The sequence below is a fragment of the Sinocyclocheilus rhinocerous genome, unplaced genomic scaffold (genome assembly GCF_001515625.1).
Source record: "Sinocyclocheilus rhinocerous isolate Xijiao unplaced genomic scaffold, SAMN03320098_v1.1 scaffold889, whole genome shotgun sequence".
In the NCBI taxonomy this organism is placed as follows: Eukaryota; Metazoa; Chordata; class Actinopteri; order Cypriniformes; family Cyprinidae; genus Sinocyclocheilus; species Sinocyclocheilus rhinocerous.
Window position 1 is genome coordinate 1,515,191 of NW_015638024.1, and position 15,453 is coordinate 1,530,643.

The window sequence follows — 15,453 nt, forward strand, 5'->3', positions numbered from 1 at the left end:
AATGTGTTGTGATTGGTTAGCTGGGCCAGTGTGTGTTGTGATTGGCAGCACTCGGCGCCTGGTCGGGAAATGTCATGCCGCCCCTTACCATAGCCGCCTGCGAGCTTCAGTGTAAATATTGTGTCCAAATAAAATCAATTTGAGCGTGATTTAAACCCGGATGATTGTAACCACTCTAAGTTCGTCTGCCTTGGGAAAGCTAGCATGTCTCCGACATAATGATAACACTCGTTGCCTTCTCTAGTGCAGCTCAACCAGGTCTCGTCCCATTCGTCGATATTTGTGATATCACAAATCCCCTTTAACGATACCAGACTTGAAATTGACTTTTTTCACTGTCTGCTGCTATTGACATCACAGCTTAGAATTGTTGCTAGTGAAGGGCTTGAAGCAATGTTTATTTATTTGAGAACTAAGTTGATGCAGTTGTTTTAATTTAATTTGTTACTATTCACTATGAAAGCTTGCTTCTGCCTCAGAGTTAAGAAAAAAAAATAGTGAGATAAAGCTGAGATATAAAAATATTTTGAGATGAAGTAAACGAGATATTATTGCTATTACAAAAAATTAAGTTGTGATTTTGAGATAATTTTCACACAGTTGTAAGAAACAGTTGCAATTGTCTGACTTAAATGAGCAATTTTGAGATATAATTACATTATACAGTAGTTGCATTAAAAGAGAAATAGTCACAACTGTGATGTATAGTTGCAATTTAGATTTAGATTCACGGTTATGAGAAATAAAGTTGCAATTATGATAAATAGATGCAGTTGTGAGATATAAAATGACAGTTACCAGAAATAAAGTTTACTATTTTGAGAAATGGTTGTAATTGTGAAATTTACAGTTTTGAAAAATAATTTTTCACTCTTTAGAAATAAGTCGCAATTATGAGAAACAGTCATAATTGTGAGATATAAAGATGCAGTTATGAGAAGTTGTTGCAATTGTGTGATCTAGTAACAATTTTGAGAAATAATTTTTCAATCTTTAACAATAATGTAGATAGATATAAAGTTGCAATTATGAGAAATAAGATTTAGTTGCAATATTGAGAAATACAGTATAGCTGCAGTTAGGAGAAATACCTTTTTTACACTGAGACAGAAAAATCTTGCATAATTTACATTCGTATTTAACTTTAATTACAGGAGTGTGTTCAGCAGCATATTTATTATTGTATTGATATACTGTGATATCAAAATTGTTATTCATAACCATAAAATTTACTGGTAGCAATTATTGAAAATACCTATAATGATAATTCTAGTGACAACATGAAGCCATTTCAGCAGCCATTCAGAAACGTTTGGTTTCGAGAGGAAGTCAAGTGTGTGCATGCTTATGTGGAGGATGCATCTTCTCTTATGTACAGCTGGAGTCTTTGGCATATGTGTTCCATCAGCTCCTGTGGACACGCTACAGATGCTTGACTAGTCTCACCAACCAGAGCTGAAGGGACAGGCAGTATCCCACTACATCACACACACACACACACACACACATACACACAAATCACAGCTAAATCTCTGTTTCCAAGGAGACACGAGTCTTCCTGGGAGGCGAGATGCTGTAGTAAATAGCAGAGACAGAGTGGTGAAGTGCTACAAAAGCGTCAGAGACCTGCGCGGAGCCCGAGACTCACCTTCTGTCTCATTCTAATTAAACGCAAATGTCGGTTATAAGACTGACAGTTTAGCTTGGTTTTAATTGTCCTAGCTGGAGTAGAGGACGTATGGTATAATAAAGAGGCTTCTGTTTCTGTAGGGACATGTTGAATAGACACTGCATATAGAGCAATTCAACTTTAGACATTTTTGTGGGACATTAAAATGTGTTATTGTGTCAGAGCCAGTTAGGTAGTAACGCCTGTGTTCTGACACATTGAGCGAGTTTAAATCTGGTTTGCGACATTTCCTGATCATACTCCTCTCAAAAAAAAAAAAAAAAAAAAAAGAACCCTCATTTGTCCCTGTCTGCATGAAAATATCTTATGTACAGCTGGAGTCTTTGGCATATGTGTTCCATCAGCTCCTGTGGACACGCTACAGATGCTTGACTAGTCTCACCAACCAGAGCTGAAGGGACAGGCAGTATCCCACTACATCACACACACACACACACACACACATACACACAAATCACAGCTAAATCTCTGTTTCCAAGGAGACACGAGTCTTCCTGGGAGGCGAGATGCTGTAGTAAATAGCAGAGACAGAGTGGTGAAGTGCTACAAAAGCGTCAGAGACCTGCGCGGAGCCCGAGACTCACCTTCTGTCTCATTCTAATTAAACGCAAATGTCGGTTATAAGACTGACAGTTTAGCTTGGTTTTAATTGTCCTAGCTGGAGTAGAGGACGTATGGTATAATAAAGAGGCTTCTGTTTCTGTAGGGACATGTTGAATAGACACTGCATATAGAGCAATTCAACTTTAGACATTTTTGTGGGACATTAAAATGTGTTATTGTGTCAGAGCCAGTTAGGTAGTAACGCCTGTGTTCTGACACATTGAGCGAGTTTAAATCTGGTTTGCGACATTTCCTGATCATACTCCTCTCAAAAAAAAAAAAAAAAAAGAGCACCCTGATTTGTCACTGTCTAATTATGTTTTGAAGGCCAAGGCCTGTGTGTTGTAACGCATTCTAGTTCCCTATGCTGTGGATCAGTATATTAAATTTAGGCGCTAGCAAATGCCATAATTCACTAAACACTTGGACACTGATGGCTCAATTACATTTAATGCGATTACTGTATGTCTTCTGGTCTACATTGATTGCTTGCACTACACTGACATTTATACTTCATTACTACATTTATACTTCACTATTTATTTATATACTGTTTTATGATTCGCATTTTTGGTTGGAGGGTAACTTATTGTTTAGCTTGTTCTTCGGCCAATGACAGTAAAGTCACATTTATTCTGTAACTTTGCGCTGAGTAGCCCCGCCCACTGTGAAATCTCATTGGTCCAATTGGCTCTGATTGTGTCACGTTGCATATGCTATGACAGTTTCTTATTTTATTATTTTGTTTTGTTTATTGTGCTACTATACAAGTTTTTTTTAAACTTTCTATTAATCAAAGAATTCTGAAAAATTGATCAGTTTCTACAAAAAATATTAAGCAGCACAACTATTTTTAACATGGATAATAATAAGAAATGTTTCTTGAGCACCAAATCATCATATTAGAATGAGAATAATGAGAATCATGTGGCACTGAAGACTGAAATAATGATGCTGAAAATTCAGCTTTGCCATCATAGCAATAAATTACATTTTAAAATATATTTAAATAGGAAAGAGTTGTAATAATATTTAATTTGCAATTTGATCAAATGAATGCAGCCTTGGTGAGCTTATATATATATATTGGTGCTGTCAAATGATTAATCGCGATTAATTGCATCCAAAATAAAAGTTTGTGTTTACATAATATGTGTGCATACTGTGTATATTATGTATATATAAACACACACACACATGCATGTATATATTTAAGACAAATTTTATATTTTAAATATTTATATATAATACAAATATATAAATATATATACATACAAATATTTTTAAAATGTGTGTGCATTTATATATACATAATAAATATACACAGTACACACACATATTATATAAACACAAACTTTTATTTCGGATGCAATTAATCGCGATTAATCATTTGACAGCACTTGTCGTGTAATGTGTGTAAATGTGCTGGTTTGGAGGAGAGTGTGTGTTGCTTCAGTCTGCAATGGTCCTCTACTGCAGGGACACTGGGATAGTGTGAGTTTTGACCAGGTTCAGGGGTCTGGAATTGTTGCTTCAGCCTCTAGGGGTTATATTTAAAAGTTTGTGTCCATCACCGAGCATCATAATACTCCCAGAGAGAGCGACAGAGAGAATGTGCAGGGAAGAGATCCTGTCACAGTTCACACTGAACAATGAAATCTCAGGAGACCGTGTTTGTGTGTGGACGTCCAAGTGTGTATTTGGGCCGCCGGAGCCACAGAGCAAATTGAAATAATTGCCTGCCTACTCCTGACGGTCTTTCTGGGTGACCTTTGGAGCCGATTGATCGCAGTCATTTTGTAATCGATATTTTAAGAATGGACGTGTCTCGATGCATAGTTAAGATCTAATTTGCATTATTTCGTTCTCTACATTTCTATCTAGCATCAGTGAGTTTTACACAGGTGCAGTTGCGGATCGTCTGCTAAGATAGAATTCACTGTCATCATCCTCCTCTGCTTCTGTGTGAGAATAATGCTGACGTTCGTGATCGAATGTCTCGGTTGAAGCGCTCGTGTTACTGCTGTCGGAGGCAGATGTTTGTTCTGTTGAAGGTCATTTTTGCAGTGACCTGTACCAGCTTTCATTTAACTCTTGACAGTTCCCTGTCGGCGCTAGTCTGCTAGTCACAGTGATTAACTGTAATGATAATGGAAGCAATTGTGCCCTTAGATTAGCGTTATTTCAATCATCATTGCATCGTCTGGCTGTGATTGAAGCAATGTGCTACACCTCGGCAGGTTTCCTTTGACAAGGAGAATTGGCTCCCTGAGGACTGAGTGTGACTCTTAAGTGAGTCAGGGAGAAGTGAGGCATGCAAATAGATCTCTCATATATTTCACTCTCATTCCCTCTTTGAGATGATGAGGTGTCAGGTGTTCGGTGCCTTTTCGCCTGTGAAAGAGAGACAGCTCACGAGCGTTTGCGTGTGTGCATATGTATTACAGTACAGTCATGGAAAGCTTTTGACGTGTATATTTAAGTCAGAATGCCTCATGATGAGCTGTGAGGATTTATGTTAGTGTGTTGTAATTATGTATGTTACTTGCTCATGAACTCCTCTGATCTGCCACCTGAACACTTCTGCCTCAGTTCTGCCTTTTGGACACTACTGCCTCAATTCTGTTGCATGAACACTTCTCACTCAATTTTGACTCATTTCGCGCTCGATTCTGCAGCATGAACATTTTTGCCACAGTTTTGCAAAATTTAGAAGTGAAGAAATGGCTTCCTTTTAATTTATAATGTGAATTTGAATTGAATTGGCAACCATTTACAGGAAGTTGAATTGAAATTTGTATTAGATTCACAGGAAGAATCTGAATTGCAATTCAAAGAAATTCAACAGAGTTAATGCATTCTGGGAAATGCTGTGTTTTTCCATTTTGGTTTACAAAAGATAATTGATATGATTAAAAAGAAATCCACATTTCTGTAGCAATGCTATTTTAGTGTTATTCATACACCATAAACAATATGAATACTTTTATGTATGTATGTATGTATTTGTTTATTTATTTACTTATTTTTATATTTATATTTTCAGTTTTTATTTTGATTTTAGTTCAAGTATTAGTTATTTAGTTATGTGCTTTTGTCATTTTTATATATAGTTATTCATTTTTATTTCAGTTTTTGTTTCAGTACCTTTAGTACTTCAACTTTATGGAAGGTATTTTGTGCCAATTTTAAATAAATCTATTCAGTTATAAAAATTAAAATGAAAACTATATTAACAATTTAATTATAGAAAACTGTATGCAAAATATGTGCCTAAATTAAAAATGAAATGAAAAATTTAATTTTCATTTTCTCTGTGACAATGCATTGTCCCGGTCAAATTGAAAAATAAAATGCTGTTGTTGAGTTGACATTTCATTTCCACTACAATCTCGAGGCAAGACTGTCAATACCAAAATGAAAAGGCAAAAGTGAAAAACAGTTTTTAGAACAGTTTTTACAACGCTTTTAATTAATGCTCACATGATAATAGTGACACAATTCAAATTAAAATGTAAAGTTTAGTTTTTGTTTTATTGTATCTTTTATTTCACAGTTTTCATTTTCGTTTTCATTTTCAAAGTCAACCTCAGACACTCTACACTTGAACAGTAAGCCCCGCCCCACTAATTAACATAGAATTTGCATACAGGTTGACTCTGAAGATGAAAATAAAAATGAAATTTCTGTTTGAAATGAAATTTGAAATGAAACTGCATTCAGGACGAAGCACTGTCACAGTGAAAATTTAAATTAAATAATTTCATTTCATTTTCAAAAATTTCATTTCATTTTGCATACAGTTTTCTATAATTAAATTGTTAATATGGTTTTAATTTTTATAATTTAATTGATTTACTCAAAATTGGCAGATGCTTCTGCATCAGTTCTGCCTCATGAATATGTCTGCCTCAATTCTATCTCATGAACACTCCTGCCTCCTCTGCAAATCTCTCCAATGTATCAAGCCCCTGCCTCCCTCTAGTTTTCCACCCCTCAGCAAATCAATAAATCATTTCTCCGTAATAGATGTTCAGTTGTAAGTAATCTTTTCTCCCTCGGTGCTGTATTGTTAGCGAGTATGGCTCAGGGCTAGCAGAGATTAGCCTGCCTCAGCTCCTCAGACAAGAGCCTCAGAGAGCAGAGGCAGAACATCGCCGAAAGAGCATCTCTGCACGGCCCTCTCAGCCAAAGCTCATTTCTGATCACAAGTAGTTGAGTGAATATGACTGGGGGCAGTCCTCTTTGAAACCACCACACACACACACACACACACACACATAAACGTAGACACTCACAATTTCCAGCCATCCTCTCCAGGGGAGTGAATGAGTGCTATTTCCAGGAATCGAAGTTGGATCAGAGATAGAGCTCTTGTGTGTTGTTTTGCTCCCTCTTTACTTCACCTCAGCCGTTGTTCACTGATGAGCTACGCAAAACCACGTTCATATTCGCGCGATTTTTTGCGCAGCTCGTCAGTGAACAATGGCTCTGTGTAGTTAATGCTGCTCAATGTGAAAGCACGCACGTGATGGAGATTTACCGCTGATTACAGAACCGGCTTTCTGACAAGATGCGCGTTAAATATCGCATGCGATTTATCGTGCAGCCCTAGTCTGTGTGTGTGTCTGTTAGGGATATGCCGGTATCAGATTTTCATGTTGCGATTAATTGATAATGCTTTTATCACGGTGTACGGTATTATCACGATATTGAAATTTAGTTTTAAAAAGTGCTGTCATAATACAGTATAACAGGTTTAATAAAAATGTTCTTATAACAAAAATAACTGAACATTTAAATGCAATAAAGCAATACAGAAAAATGTATAAAGTTAAAAGTTTTACACAGATTAAAGTGCAAAAGAACTATAAAGACCAATAGGTATCACTTTACAAAAAGACCTCATTAGTTAACCTTAGTTAATGCATTAACATTCACAATGAGCAATAGCTACATTTGCTACAGAAGTTATTAATCTCTGTTTAAAAAATACAAGTCTTAGTTCAGGTTAGCTCATTAAATAACACAGTTGCAACTTTAGATTTTAACAACCTGTTATTAAATATTGGAATACCTAAGATTAATGAATGTTCAGAAGAATTTTTCATTGGCAGTTTATGTTAACTAATGAATTAACTAATGTTAACTAATGAAGCCCTAATGTAAAGTGTGACCGAACAATAAAGAATCAAAACACTTTCAAACAATATCTAGGGCATGTTGTAGTCCAGATTAAAATGTAAAAAAAAGTTTGAAAATAAATAGCCTATTAAGTCTAAATATGTAAGTATTTGGCGCTGTGATGAACATCATAGCAAATACACAAATCTGAATGGCTGTTTAAATCATTTAAACACAATAAAAAAAAAGAAAGTAGTGCAGCTGCTTTGTTTACAGGGTTTCCGGGGTAAAGGCTGCATTTAAATGAATGATTATATTATTATTATTATCATTTCTGCAGTTTAGCGCCATCTGCTGTCAGAGAGTGAAAGTGCGCTTTCATCCAGAGCGTCTCTCACATGTTCCGCCATGTGCTTCACGTCCACGCTTGTTTACATCAGAGTGCGCACCAGTCTTTCACGCAGCATACAGCGGTGTTGTGCATTTTGACCAGTTGATGGGAAAAGTATTCTTAAAATGCATTCAAAATTCGGAATAATTTGTAATATATAATTATTCACGGTATTTAGAAGTGCCCACGATAACAATATCGTACATATTCATCACCGTGATATATCGCATTACCGAATACCGGCACAAGTCTAGTGTCTGTGTTTACCAAGTTTGCAGTAGGGATGAATTGCGATGGTTGATTAGTCATCAAGGATGCACTCTAAAAAATGCTGGGTTAAATATAACCCAGCGCTGGGTTAAAAGGGACAAACACAGCTATTGGGTTGTTTTGACCCAGCGGTTGGGTTGTTTTGACCCAGCGGTTGGGTCTGTGTGTACATTAATGAGGAAAAAAAATTAACTTAAATGATTTTAGCAAATGGCTGCAATATAACAAAGAGTGAAAAATTTAAGGGGGTCTGAATACTTTCCGTACCCACTGTATGTACCAAACAAATACAGTGTTGGTTTAACCACTACATGAGCCTAACTTCATTGGAAACTTCCAGTTTTACTTTTGTTACTTTTGATAAGAAGCAAAGTCTCATCTTTCAAATGATGTCCATTTTTTCTGGAAATTCAAACAATAAATGCCGTTTTGATGCTCTTTGATATGGCGTGGCAGATCTCTGTATAAACGCATGAGCGTGATCATCCCTTCCTCTTTACTTCTAGTTTTAACATGATATAAAAATGAATGAATATCTCATGCCTCATGTAATCACTCAGTCAGTGTTTCAACCGCTGAAAGACGTTAAAAAAGCACCAGCAAATTAAGAAAACATCTTCATCAGTTTGACAACACACATGCTGCAAAGACTCACAACACAACCAAATACTGAAAAGTGTTGCAAGTAGCACAGACCACAACATAAAGGTTTCACGGAATCCCAACAACCATGGTTTAGTTGAAGTCTAGTGATGGTGTTTTTGGCTTTTACCAAAACTATGGTTAGTGTAATTATGGTTAATTTTCGTAAAGGAAGTTGTAAAAGTAAGTTAGCCATCTTAGCCAGCCAGTAATTGTGTATTTCATCAGCTTATTTAGGCTAATAATATTTGGAAAAACAAAGCTAAGGACGTTAAAGGATGTTAAAACAAATAAAAATCTAGACACTGAAGCGTATCCCAGCCAGGCTCGTCACTTGTTGCGATTATTTAATAGTAAATAAAAGTAAATGGAGCACCATTGTTCTGAATATTATAATTAATTTGGGGAATCATGTGAGTCAAGTCAAATTCCTGAAGTGTCAAGGTGGTGTAACCACCATTCAAGGAGCCATTTTGTTAATCTTGTGCAAGAAGACCATGTGACAGGAAATTATATCACAGGGAAGGACCCCTGGTAACACTATCTCTAGCTTCTGCTAACTGTTGTATTCGAGTACACGAGAGAGTGGCGTTCCAGCGGATGACATAGGTTGTAGGTATAGCATAAGGTCCGGTGAGAGGTGATGAATTCAATAGCGCAGATGAGAGAGCAAAACAAAACACTGATCACAAATTAGAAGTACAAAATGAGGATTTGTAAAGAAAAATGTCCAATAAGAATGTGTTGAAAAATGCATACATACAATAACATCTGGGGGCAGTAAGGTTTTTTTATGTTTTGAAAGAAGTCTCTTATGTTAACCAAAACTGCATGTACACATACAGTGGGTACGGAAAGTATTCAGACCCCCTTAAATTTTTCACTCTTTGTTATATTGCAGCCATTTGCTAAAATCATTTAAGTTAATTTTTTTTCCTCATTAATGTACACACAGCACCCCATATTGACAGAAAAACACAGAATTGTTGACATTTTTGCAAATTTATTAAAAAAGAAAAACTGAAAAATGCTCAGTATTTAGTAGAAGCACCCATTTGATCTAATACAGCAGACTAGCATATTCTCACCGGAGCTTACGCTACGCCTACATTCTATGTCATCTGGCAGTCATCTTGTGTACACGCGTACGACAGTTAGCGAAAGCTAGAGATTATGGTTTATAAAGTTTTTACTTGTAGATATTTTTCTTACAAAATCACATTAATTCGCTTCAGGATTAAAAATAAAATAAAACCACTTCAGCTGAGCTTGTTGACTGTCATGCTTGATTTTCAGTGTCAATTTCGTCAACAAACAATGACCTTTGGCTGTAGAAGCAACATGGTCAGGTAGTGTAACTGGTTTGTGTCAATTGGCGTAACCAGTATTGTTCATAAAAATATAATTATATACAAGAAAATTAATGTGGAATTTTAACAATTTTTACATAATTTGTCAAAGATTATTTAGAAAATAGATATGTCCTGCCAAATATTGCAAAAACGCATAAAAAATGTACATTTAGAGATAACACTAATAAAAAAAAAATGTGTGTGATAGTTTAAAATGAAGTATTTATTTCTATGAGTGCGCTTACATGCCATCTAGGTGGATAAAATATTTCATGTTTCTCATTCTTTTTCAGTTACACCATTTGACATTTTCAGGTACATTCAGTCTTAACTTTTGTAAAAAAAAAAAAAATTGTGCAAATATAATTTTTAATTACATAAAATCAACATAAATACACTTTGTACATTTTTTTAATGAAACAAGTTTTTAAAAGATTTTTGAATTTCTCATCTTGCCAAACCTTATTTGTCATTGACCCTTATACAACCCATGCACTAGCTGATTTTGTAAAAGCAGTGTAGCACATTCCTGGTTTGTAGCATTTCTTTTTTTTTTACATGCATATATGTACCTGTGTTCAGTGACAAATGATTCAGGATTTTTTATAGTTGACACCTATACTTATAGCAGCGCTCTAGTGTTGTGACTAGTGTGTCTGAGCGGACTGCCAATGCTTGCCCTTTTCACGTCTCCTGCTACATTAATTACATGCAGTGCATTCCTCTAAGTGTCTTTGTGGAGCTCTGTGGATGACAGTTTTTTAGCTATTTGCGAATGGCTATTTCATAACTGTGTATGTGTCTTTGAGATTAACATTGTATTATTTTGTGAATTTAATGCACATCATTTTGATGTATCATTATGTCAGCATCTCTTGGCAGCTGCATCAAAGCTGGGTGTCCCTGATGGATGCACCTCCAGCTTTCCTTCCCAGCCCCTGCCCATCGTCTCCACATGCATGCACACAGATTCCAAAAGTCTCTGCCTCATGCCTGCCACCATGACTTCATAATGAGCGTGTTTGCATGGGGATGTACAGCCTCATTACTTTGCTTTTTCCTGCCCCTGAAAAGATGTGATCCCACAATGCAATGCTCCTTCAGGAGGTTGAATCAGAATAACAAAGGCTCTGACCTTGTTACAAGGGGCTGTTATCAGGGGTGGAGATGTTTCCAAAGCCCTTCTCTGCGTTGAGTGCTATGTCAGCATGTGGTGGTAATAGGGTGTGTGGGAGCCGATCAAGTCTCCTGGTGCTTGTTGGGAACGTGTTTTATCTGACAGGTATTGTTATGGTTACCAGTAATGTGCATGTGCCATGGCGTTGTTGTTACCTGGTAACAGGTACGTGGTGGAGGGTCCCAGTGGGAGAGGAGTGGTTGTCTGTTCAGACGTAGGGCTGGGTATCGAGTTCGATACTTTTTAGGCACCGACCGAATTGCCTCGATACCATCGAGTATCGAAAAACGTCTTGTCGTTCGGTACCAAATTTCGATACCTAATGGGTTAATCTCATCAGCGTCAGTGAGCCAATAAGCCTGCAGCACTTGCCGGTGTGTTCGACTAGATTGTGCAGTGGCTCAGGAGATGAGTCTTTGAGTTTGTATAAACATCAACAAGCTGAAAAATAAAACCAAAGGTTTTTTTTTAGATAATGTAATCTTGTTAAAATTGATTTCATAAAATTGGTATCGAAAAAAGTATCGTTCAGGAACCGGTATCGAAGTCAAGGTATCGGTATCGGTATCGATATCGAAAAATTTTGAACGATACCCAGCCCTATTCAGACATCCCAGAAGAAAAGGTCAAACTGGCAGTGGTTAATCTTGATATGTGGGCCACCTGCAATTTTAATATTAAATATGTAGATCAACAGTTTAAAAAAATTGCATCACAGGCAGTGATTTTTTATTACAGACTTTTATTTAAAAAACAAGTAAAAAAAATAATTCAGGTCCTGAAATTTTATAAAAATGAATTAAAATGGCACCCAACAATTTTATATTTGGGACGTTGACCAAAAATGTAAAATTTTAAATTGTGACCAACAGTTTTATCTTAGGAACATAAAACAGCAATTTAAAAAATTGTAATTGGGCCAAGCAATTTTAGAGATGTAAACAACAATAGAAATTAAAATCTGGCCTAGAGATTTTAAATAAGAGTTGTAGAGCAACAATTAAATTAAAATGGCACCCCATAATTTTACAAGAAGGATGTAGAACAACACTAAAAAACTGGCCAAGTGATTTTATATTAGAAATGCAAGCAAAATAAATAATTAAATAAAAAAATTAAATCAGGCCCAGCTATTTTATATTAGGTATGTAGACCGACCATTTTAAAAATTCAAAGCATGCCCAGGGGTTTTATATAAGAATTGTAGAGCAACAGTATAAAAAATTTACAAAATAAACTATTTTATGTTAGGGATGTTGTCCCACAATTGAAACATTTAAATTGGGCCAAGCAATTTTATGTTAGAGCTGAAGACCAACAATTACAAAATAAAAATCACAGCCAGTGGTTTTATATAAGAGATGTAGACAAAAATGTATATATATATATATATATATATATTGTTATATAAAGGACCTAGACAAACAATTAAAAAGTTTAAATTATGCCAATCAATTTTTTATTAGACCAGCAATTAAAAAATAAAAATCAGGATCAGTGATTTTATGCAGGGACATAGATCAACAATTAAAACATTCACATCAGGCCCAGCAATTTTATATTAGAGATGAAAACCAACAATAAAAAATAATAATAATTGGGCACAGCAGTTTAATAATAGAGATGTAGACCAACAATTAAAAACTTTAAATCACTGCCAGCGATTTTAGATTAAAGACATAGACCAGTAATTAAAACATTTCTTAAATCAAGAGGTATCTTCCACCCTTCCAGCATAATTAAGTCTTCAGCTTGTCTATTCACACAAGGTTTTGTTAGTTAATGAATCCGTTTGTGTCATTAGGGATGCTCCACACTCGTGCTGATTGGTCCAGCCTCACAAACAGAATCTGTTACTATAGCAACTACTGAGCCAACTGGGTCTCTGGCTCCCTGAGCCATACTACAGTCCAGGTTTGGACAGATCAGATGTAAACAAAAACAAATCGAGGGCAGAAAAAGTGCATTTCCAATAATAACATTTTTGATCCATCATATGAATGTGTCTATTCATAACTCTGAATCTCATAGAAAACATCGCTGATGAGATATGCGTGTGCTGCTCATTACATCACACACTCGGTGCCGTGTGCCGCCCCGCTGAGGCTAAGCTTGAATGAGCTGAGCGCGCCTACGAGTGTTTGAGAGGAGAGAGGTGTGTGTGAGACCGAAGCTTAGTTTGGTGCGCTCAAGAGACTCACACACAACATAGCATCTTCATGGCTTGTCATCGCTACCACTTGTGAGTACATGTTTGAATTGTGCATGTGAAGTGTGTGTGATTGTGCCGGGACTCGAGATGACGGGAATATTGAGCTTTGCATTTGTTTTGATATGAAACAACAGATGTTATTCAGCATTGCATTCATGAGCATGATGTCAAATAAACGAAGGAGAGCGCTTGTGACAGCGCGCAGATCTTGTTATTCTGCCCGTATCTGTGGGGGTAAGACCTCGTTTTAATTTCATACGTGACAACTTGACTGCTGCAGTAGCTTGATGCTTCATTTAATATTTTGAAAAGCCATCACATCTTACGAGGAGCAAAATCTTGGGTCATGTGTTTGATTGCTAATGGACTCGTCGGTTGTTTGAGGCAGACATGTTCAGCATGTTCTGTGAGTTTGCCGCAGGCTGTATCTCTCTAAGCCCAGGGCAGAGGGATAAGGTTGTGTCTGTACGCTGAGATATCTCACGCACGCAGACTGAAAACAAAGTGGACAATGTTTACGTAGCTCTGGTGATGTCACGCCGAGACTATTTTTGGAAACGTTATAAGACTGCAGTTTCAGTCCGTATTGAGCGTACCGCTGTTTGTCAGGGTGAATGAACACATGCCCTCTCTCTGCGATTCAAGATTTACTCTTATGTTTGAGGTTTTCTTTTGCATTAGCATGTCCTTAAAAGTCCTGAAAGAATAATTTGATATTGTTCTTTAAATTATGTTGGTGTTAATAATGCTAGTCATTTAAGGAGTAAAATATAATTGAACAAATCACTTAATTATTGTAATAAATAATAATAATATTTGTAAAATGCCTGAATATGTGTCTGTCTGTCACTTAGTAACGTCATTTAAATTGTGCTTGAATATTATTAGTAAATAGATAGCAGCAATTAATTCTGTCTGTATGTCTGTCTGTCTTTATTGTTAATAAGGATCTTATACAGCGTCTTATTAGCATCTTATATATTACTGTTTATGTGCTGTGTTTTCAAATGGTGATTTATCAAGTGGGTAAAAAGACAGTCAACAAGCTTTGTTCTCAGCTGGGACGTTGCATTAGCCAGTGGCCCATGTTTCAATCTGCTCCTGAGCTCTGTCTGCCTGCACATCTTCCACTGCCGCCCGCTGTGCCTCATCCCAGGGGGGAAGGGAGGGAGGAAGGGGAATTGGGACAGCCTTTCGCTGTCATGTGACCCTCCCTCAAGGTCACCCTGTACAAGCATTACTCCTCCAGAGCGAACCATGACTAATAACTCTTTCTCTCTTCCACATCTCTCTCTCTCTCTCTACTGGAAAATTAAAGATTGTGCTCTCCAGAAATGCACAGCTGAAACTAACACAACAGCATTTTTTTGTTGAGATTTTTGTGTGAAAGTGATTTGAATGTGTTTTTAGAGCTTGACTGTAGCAGTCGTGTCAGTGACAGTAATGGGAGGTGGCATGGTGCCATGCCTCGCAGGAGGAAGGCATTCACATTAGCCTGCCGGCGAGAGGCAGACTCCAGCACTGAGGTCAGACGAGCAGGATTCAGGGTGGTGGCAAAGCATTATTCTGTCACTCAGTGCACTGATGGGATTTGTGCTTCTAACCCGGTTATGTGCATCAACTGTTAGTATAACTGTCAAATTTTGTGATCAAGTCAAGTGTCATAGGTTAGGTTGATAAATATATATTTAGATATATATGCAAATTTTGACATTGTTGACCAAACTGTTTACATGGTTATGATATTGTCAAACATTGCAGTTTTCAGTAGTAATCACCTGTATTCCCCTGTGGTTTTTATACCCACAAAATCGGATATATTCAGAATTTAAGTAATAAAAAAAGTTGGCAGGTATACCAGCTATTTTCAGTTTTTGAATGTTGCTAATTCAATTAGAATTAAGACTATTTTATAATTATTTAATTAATATTTAGATTATATATTATAATTAGGTTTGTGTGTGTGTGTGTATACACATGTAATACATTTTA

At 36.4% G+C, this 15,453-nt stretch overlaps 1 protein-coding gene across 4 annotated transcripts in view; it reads left to right on the forward strand.

Annotated features, from left to right (window-relative positions):
• The window catches only part of LOC107749434 (IQ motif and SEC7 domain-containing protein 1-like), a 218,257-nt gene that overhangs the window by 118,846 nt on the left and 83,958 nt on the right, over positions 1–15,453 (forward strand). Inside the window, exon 1 of one of the 4 annotated variants that reach the window (XM_016564593.1) lies at positions 13,429–13,491. The exons of the other annotated variants lie outside the window; for them this stretch is intronic. Within the exon in view, the coding sequence (XP_016420079.1) occupies positions 13,469–13,491 (23 nt within the window). The 5' untranslated portion in view covers positions 13,429–13,468. Of the gene's footprint in view, positions 1–13,428; positions 13,492–15,453 lie in introns of those variants that run through there. 4 annotated transcript variants of the gene reach the window in all.